Source organism: Phalaenopsis equestris, unplaced genomic scaffold, assembly GCF_001263595.1.
Source record: "Phalaenopsis equestris unplaced genomic scaffold, ASM126359v1 Scaffold001314, whole genome shotgun sequence".
Lineage (NCBI taxonomy): Eukaryota > Viridiplantae > Streptophyta > Magnoliopsida > Asparagales > Orchidaceae > Phalaenopsis > Phalaenopsis equestris.
The window spans coordinates 157,446-165,839 of record NW_018165753.1 but is presented as its reverse complement, the minus strand read 5'-3'; the positions used below and the strand labels follow the sequence as shown (position 1 = coordinate 165,839).

General features: G+C 33.5%; 1 protein-coding gene across 1 annotated transcript in view; it reads left to right on the top strand.

Moving 5' to 3' along the window:
* Nucleotides 1–8,394, top strand: part of LOC110033983 (cullin-associated NEDD8-dissociated protein 1) — a 118,281-nt gene that overhangs the window by 47,284 nt on the left and 62,603 nt on the right. Inside the window, exons 12-14 of the mRNA XM_020738180.1 lie at nt 6,026–6,110; nt 6,188–6,289; nt 6,367–6,465. Of these exons, the coding sequence (XP_020593839.1) occupies nt 6,026–6,110; nt 6,188–6,289; nt 6,367–6,465 (286 nt within the window). The remainder of the gene's footprint in view (nt 1–6,025; nt 6,111–6,187; nt 6,290–6,366; nt 6,466–8,394) is intronic.

Below are 8,394 nucleotides of genomic sequence, written 5' to 3'. Positions count from 1 at the left end.
ATTATTCCCTGATTTTTATCGAGAGTTTTCTTAGGTGACTTCGGTCATTTAAGATGTAATTAACTATAGGGGTTTGCCCTTATAGGAAGCTTTTCCGAACCCAGCTTAAAATAAACCCTATTTAATCATTAGTATTAAATAGGGAAACTTGTCGGCAAATAAAACGGTTTCGCAGACCCAAACGGATGCATATGTTTTTCTAGTTTATTTGATTGAATCTTATCCTCAAGTCTTGTGTTTATCCCTCGGGATAGATATAAGATTTGAGGTAGAGCGCTCTTTCATTTAAACTGAAAAATATGAGGTCAGTTTGATTTCATATTTTTCTAAAATTATATACATATATATAAATTAAAACATCCTTCCGAAGCGGGCAACGGGACTTCACCTTCAGCTTCTTACAAACAACTTTTGAACAAATCACCCACCAAACTTTTAACGATGTATATTTATAGAATTTTATAAAACTTTATTTCTGAAAATGGATGGCATTCAACTTTTCTTATATAATAGCTATTCAAAGGCTATATATGGACTCACACATACAGTTAATCAATTGACGTCAGGGGAATTCAAATGAGTGAGAATCATGGGTGATACTAATCTAGGGCTCGTAGAAGGTGGTTAGGAAGTGGGTTTTGCCGAGAGGAGGTTGTGGAATGGCAAGGGGAAAATAATAAGCGAATTCAATGACGTTTAGAAGGGGATAAGTGTCATTCAATAGCTTTCCTGACTGAAAAATAACAAAATTATAGACACACCACTTGTAAAAGAAAATGATATTAAACTCTGAAGAACATATAAATAGAGATTAATATCTCCCAAAACAATAACAATCATCAAAAGTTTTTAAACCAGGAAAAAAAAACATAAGTAGCCCCTCAAATAAAGTCCCTTCTTAGAAATAAAAAAATAGGAAAATAATTTAAAGAAAAAGCCAAGAAATTATTGTTTCCATATAAAATGGGGCGACATCGCTTGTTTCCTGCTCTCCTGCAATCTCGAGAACAATGATTACATGATACTGTGGATTTCTTGCAAATGAGAACTCGACGAGATCAGGATCTCGCTAAGTCTTGCTGAAACGGGAGCTCTCTTGTCATTCTCCTTGGCTAGGAAGGGCATCACCTTCTTCACTGGACGCTTTTGGATTTGATATATCACCATCATTATAAAATCATCATTATGTTGTGTTTGAGGCAGTACCACCGCAAAATTTATGCTCCCTTCTATTTTAGGCAACTCCATAACACATACGAACTTCTAAAGTCTATTATGATAGAATAAATAATCATTCATTTTTGACATATATGATAAAACTTGTGTCATATTGGACTATTCTCAGTGGAAACCACTTAAGAGTAGGGCTGTGAATTTAGCTCGAAGATGGTTAATCGCTCGAAATTGATTTGAATCTTTGCTCGAATCGAAATAAATAATCGAGCTATGAGCCGAAACTTCAAATTAAATTTTTTTGAGCTGATTTTGAGCCATACATGAATTGACCGTAGTATTTTTTATTTATAAAAATTATGTATATAATGCTAAGTAAAATTGAATATAACAAGTCGAGCAAATTTTCAAGCCTATTTTGAGCTGGAATGGATCCAAATAACTCAAATTGAGCAGTTAGTTTCAATTTTAAGCCGGTTCGAGTTGATTCCTAGCTAAAGTGGATCCAAATAACTCGGTTTGAGCTAGCTCTTTTCGATTTCGAGCCGTCTCTGCTCAAAATCGAATATAAATAGCCACAAGCCTATTTTGAGTTGACCCCAACTCGGCTCAAAATCGGATCGTTAACAAACCTACTTAAGAGGTAAACTGTCAATCAAGATATCGAACGACTCTCTCAACAAAGGATGTTTCTTTTCTGGTATCGGCTTCCCGGACTCACTACATTCTAGAACAACCAATTTTAATCCAACTAGAGCTTCTGTCATGGGCTTAGCATCTTTCGTGTCTCTTCTTTGTATGCTTGAAGTTGAGAGTTTCCTCTGAAGTCTTCATCATCTCCCATGTTATTGGCCATTTATTTAACTGCTCCTTCGGTGAAAGAAATGGCCCTCATGTTTGGGCAATCAAGTAGTATGTGGCCAAAATCGTGACACTTGAAGCAGTTACTGGCAGGGATAGATTTGGGAGTACTAATGGGCTCCACTTTTTCTTCAATTTGTGTGGATTACTCCTCTTGTTAGGTCGTGTTTGGTGCTTCATTTGGCGCACTTTTATTACTTGATATGATGGTTGAATTCTGTTTGGAGGGTGTTGTGGACCTCATATTGGCTTGCTGTCTTTCCATCTTCAGTGCTACGGTCTGGACATTCTGTGTTGTTCAATAAGGTTGCAACTATACCACATTTCTATTGGACAATCTTAATTCTCTTAAATATTGAGCTATGGTGTTTTTCTTGGGCTCTACTAGCCCACATTTCAACATAAATTGCTCAAACTCAGCTATCTACTCCACAGAAGAATCTCTCCGGTGTAGGTGATATAGTTTTATGAACATATCCCGTCAGTAATACTGGGGAAGGTTTTTGCACTGCATTTCTCATTTTATATTGGACCACAGTAATTTTAGCATTCCCTTCTCATTGTCGAAGAGGCTTTAGGTTTGCTCATCACAATGAAGCATTTTTTTCGAGCTTTGTGGCGTCTTTTTTCTTGAGGAATATCATTGTACTAAAAAATTCACTCTACTGTTTGAAGCCACTCAATGAACTTATTTGGATCCATACGATCTTCAAAATCCGATAAATCCACCTTTACTCTGAGATCCTAGCGTCTACTTTGATATTTTATGTTGAATCATTGAGATAGTGGTTCTTTGTCACTGAAAATTATTTTGTGGAAGGGATTCCCATATTTTTCTCGTTTTGACGAGTCATTATTGTGACAACGGGTGACCTCATTAGATTTTATCTTCGTAAAGGTGACAAACCTCTGTTGTGTTTGGAGGATTTTCCTTTGCTTATCTTCCATTTTAAGTTTTTGAACACCTATCTGAGGGTTTATCTTTGGTGGCATGACGTCCTCTTCTCTTGATCATGTTTTCGACAGATATATGTTCGCAAATCAAAGTTGGTTAGGGGGTTAGGTTTTGGTGTAGGTGTTGGGGTGAAATTTTGGTAAAGATAGGAAAATTGGATTTGAAAAGTTTTATATATGGCTAAGAATTGTATTAGGAATGGTTTGGGTAAGGATATATATATATATATATATATATATATTTTTGGTAGTGATAAGGAAGAAAAATCTCTAAAAATTTAGGGTTTGCCGGGCTCTGATACGGTTTGATTTCTTTTTGAGGGTCCTAGAAGGTGGTTTGGAAACTGGTTTTATGAAGAGGTGGTTGTGGAATGGCAAGGGTAAGATGATAAGCAAATTCGAAGGCATTCAAAAGGGGATTAGTGTCCTTTGGTGGCTGTCACTGCTGAAAAACAACAAAGATAGCATCAAAATGATGAGGTACGAAGGTTGAGGAGGATTCATCACTTGTTCCTAAGCAAGATACAAACATACTACTTGCAAAAAGAAACAGATAGCATCAAAATGATGTGGTACGAAGGTTGAGGAGGATTCATCACTTGTTCCTAAGCAAGATACAAACATACTACTTGCAAAAGGAAACAATACAAGATTCTGAACGACATAAAATAGAGAATGTCTTCCAAAATAATAACAATCTTCAATTATCTAAAAAACATATAAATAGTCTCTCAAATAAAAACCTGCTTAGAAATAAGAAAAATAGAAAATAAATAAGAAAATACAAGAAATTATTTTTTCCTTGCAGGATGGGCAGTATCTCGCATTTCGTGCTTTCCTGTGATTGTGAGAGCTGTGATTCTGTAATACTGTGGAATTCACATGATTGGAAACTCGACACGATCTCGATCTCGCTAAGTTTAGTGAAAATGGGAGCTCCCACGTCATTGGGGAAAGCATTTTGCATTGAACGCAAGAGGACCTTAAGGAGTCCTGGACTGGTTTTAAGACAAAGTGACTATTCCCAACAAGGGAGAGAGAGGGAAGAGCTTGTTTCATGCATGGGAAAAAGGATGCATTCATGGGGAGGAGGTAAATGGTTAAGAGTTCGAGGGACAAGAGGCTAGCATTGTTGTCTTCTTTGGGCCTTTTCTAAGCTCCTCTTGACCTTATTAAACCTTGGTTTTAATTACATTAGAATAATTTGTATAGCTTATTGCAAAGTAAATATGCATAAGTTGTGTATATTTTTGCATGGCCATTGAATATATTGAGTTTTCATTAAGTCATAAGAAATTAAATTAAATGACAAATTTATTTTAAAAGAGACACGAACACGATACTTCATGATACAAGGCACCTATTATTAAAAATATATGATATTGATATGGATTGATTATGATATTAAACTATCATACCTCATAAATAAAAAAAAACTTACTAATTATATATAAACTAAATAATTTTGAAGTGAAATTATATAATAATTTTTTTTAATTGCTATATTTAAATTTATTAAAACCCTTATACTCCAAACATTATATTTTGTTATCGTGAAATTGAGAAAACAAATTATTTTATTAAATAAAGTAGAAACTAAAGCATCACGATTTTGCCTTGGGCTTGAAATTTTTAATACGGGAACAGATAGTCGAATAACGATTTTCAAACTCTTTTACTTACATATTTTATCACTAGCAATTTATAATCCAAATAAATGTAAAGAATCATTAAAAAAAAGTAATTTAATACAATTAAATTTATTGTAGTTCATGTTGCTCACATATTTTATACATATTTCATCATCTATTGTTTATCTTTTAATCAAATGTTTAAACCTAAATCATTAATTTAAAATAAAATATGCTACAACATTTAGTGAATGCTCATACTTCTAAACTATCATTACTAATTTTGTTTCATATAAAAACCCTAAAAAATATGCTATAGGTATAGGCCATAAATTTAGGATTAAAAGAATAAAATGAAATACTTAATTAAAAATTACCTCAACTCAATAGGCTCGCCCCAAATGAATTCCAATCCCACACATGATGCTTCGACACCGCACTTCACCATCACCGCTACTGCATAATAGCTTGAGTGTTGCCTTCATGCATAATAGCACATGAGTCACTATCTAAGCTTTTTTGCCTCCTCTTCTTTGCTCGAGATTATCTGCACGTGTCGATTGCTTGCGTGCTGCTCTTAACATCGTTGTTCGCTTCCTTGTCAGGAGTGCAACTTTTGCCTTTTGGAGAGCCCTTGCTTTACGCACAAGTGCACTCATGAGCCGCTCAATGATGCCCGTCGATCGATCGCTGCTCGTAGGACGCCATCGTGTTGCCTCCCTACCTTGAGCTACTCTGTGATCACCCTTGTAGGTACTCATTCAGTCCTGTTTTCCCCTTCAATCGCCCCTAAAAGCACTAAACGATCTCATTCAAAATGTAACACTTGTATTACAAAAAAAATGAAAGGCAAAACCCGAGCGTTACATAAACATTATAAAAATTGATAGGAGAATAAAACATTGTTCATAAAGTAAAATAAGTGTCAAGTTGCTATTAAGTTATTCAAGCTATATGTTTTAAAATAAAATGAAATAGTTTACTTCATTGAATTAATTTATGGAATATAATTTTAAGTTCATTATTTAGGACATATGAGTTGGACATACATATCTGTTAATTTATTTTTTTTATTAATTGAAACTGTGGATGGTGAGTGTCCAATATGTGTTAGGCGTTTGCCGAGTATTCTATCAGGTTAATTGAACATGTGGATGATGTAAGATTAATATGATATTAAGAAGCTTTAGCAGAATGAGGTAAGATTAATATGATATTAAGAAGCTTTAGCAGAATGTCAATGTGTCGTGACCTCTAATTTAGTTGATCAATATGATATTGAGAAGCTTTAGCAGAATGTCAATGCTTCTTGACCTCTAATTTAGTTGATCTATACTGGACAACATATAGCAAGAAATAAATGCCGAATTCATGGAAGTCATTTATTTTTTTCATTATCATTGCAGCCCCCGTTTTTTATTAAGGCAAGAGGTGACAAAAATTGTTAGATCTATAAACAAGCAGTTACGTGAAAAATCCATCAAGACAAAGGTAAGATGTCTTACTAATACTATCATTGTTCATATTGTTTTCTCAATAGTTTTCATTCTCCTATTTTTGATGTTCAGGTTGGAGCTTTTTCAGTTTTAAAAGAACTTGTGGTTGTTTTACCCGACTGTCTTGCCAATCATGTTGGATCCCTTGTAGTTGGAATAGAGAAAGCTTTAAGTGTGAGTGATGCTCTCCATTTGTTGCATTAACTTCCTAATCATTTTTAACCTATTCTTATCTTTCATGATCTTTACAGGATAAATCTTCTACCTCAAATTTAAAGATAGAGGCATTGATTTTTGCTAGACTTGTTCTTGCTTCGCATTTACCATCGGTTTTTCATGCTCACATTAAGGTAATTCCCGTTGATCTGTTGACAGAGTTATTGCAGTGCTTATTGTACTCTTTTATTTCGTTTGTAGCATTGATGATCTAAATGTACTATGTCTGATATAGTACTTTTGAATACATACATGGAATAATTTGTGTTAGTGATTATCTAAATGGAAAGCTCACGTGCAACATTTGTGTGTTTCTCGGAATAAAAGGAATTCAAGTTTATTTTGTGTTAGTTCATGCAACATTCCCAGACTTTAAATTTGAGTATTTAATTCATTCGTCGAAGCACATGTGGTTATTTAATTTAATAGATTTGGATTCATTTTAGAAAGCTTGCATGCTTTTCAAGACACTCCGACAATTTTTTAGGCATATTATTTATGTTAAAATTGCTTTGTTTAGCACGTTTATGCCTTGAAATAATTTAGATTTAATTATTAGCATGGATATGCTAATGCATGCGAAGCTACATTTTGAATTTTTAAACAATGCGTTCTGCCTGCTTGCTTATATATGTCACAGATACAATGATGTTTTTGGTGATCTAGTTCTTGTCATACATTCAAAATAATGAAATTTTATTTAGTCATCAATTTGTTGAATTGCAAGTGTTTAATAAGCAAATCTTATTCATTCTCGTTGATGAGTTATCATTTTTAATTTGTTTGTAGGCTAGGGGACCAAGTCCTTTGTTGTCTATTTTTGTCTTTAATTTTATGTTTAATGTGATTTACAAGTCATTTTAAGTGTCCATTTTAATTATTAACTTTTTGTTTTCTCATTTTGCAATATTTATACCTAGTTTGTAAATTTGATTGTGTTTTTTGTAATCTCATTGGCTATAGGAATTTTGAACTATTGAAAAATTGCTTAATGTATATAGTAGGCTACATCAATCAATGCATTCAATTTTGAAAAAAAATTATTATGATAATTTTGAAATATAATTGTCTACATTTTGGAAGGCTTGTTTGCTTTTTTCTCTTTCGGTATTATTTACTTTGGTGTATTACCAATACTATGACTATGCACATGATAGTTTCTATCAATTTATTTATTTATTATAAATAATTAAGTTTCTTTCTTATTTATTTTTCTTTTTCCGGTTCAATTCAATAAAATTATTTTAGTACTCCTTAGCTTTCAAATTTAATTATTTAATTTACTAACTAAACTGAGGTAAATTTATCATTTTAATTACAATTTTTTCATTTATGTTCCATCCAATTTAATTCAGCTTTAATTTGATGAATGAAAATTTAATGTCTATTTTCTTGTAATAACTAATCCAAAGTGGCTTAGTCTAAAGCGATAAATAGCTCTTATTATTTATATGTTTAATAAATTTTTTATCTTCTTTAATCAAATTTAAATTTAATCAATTAAATTCTCAAAACTATCATTTTTAACTTTATTTTAACTATTTTTATCTTGGCAAATTTTTTTAAACAAATTTTAATGTTGCCTTCAACTATATTTGACACGGGGGTTATTCCTCTCTCACTCCTATTGAATCGGGCAACCTAAATCAGTTTAGTTGAGACTGAGTAAGGGCTGGCTGGTCCCAATTATTGGGATTGCCTCTCAATTAGGAGAGGGGCCCATATCTCCTTCCTATCAAAATAGTATTTATTTATGCTTTGTGTGCCTTAAGGTTAGCTTATGTTATTTTCATATTTCAGTTTGTGAGGAGAGCTGCTGACGTCCTATTTTTTCCTCTGAGGGTTGTATCTGACGGTTTGGGTGGTGCTTCGTCAGTATCTCTCCCCCTGGTTGTGATTACCTTCTCCGACTTCCACCTCCACCTCCCCTCCTCACCGCCTTCTAGTTTTCCTTGTACCCTAGTGTTCCCAACCACCAACATCCAGGAGTTTTCTTCATAGCCAACACCTTTTCCCGCTTTCAATCACGTATTTCTTTGGTGATTACCTGCATACCCCCCCCC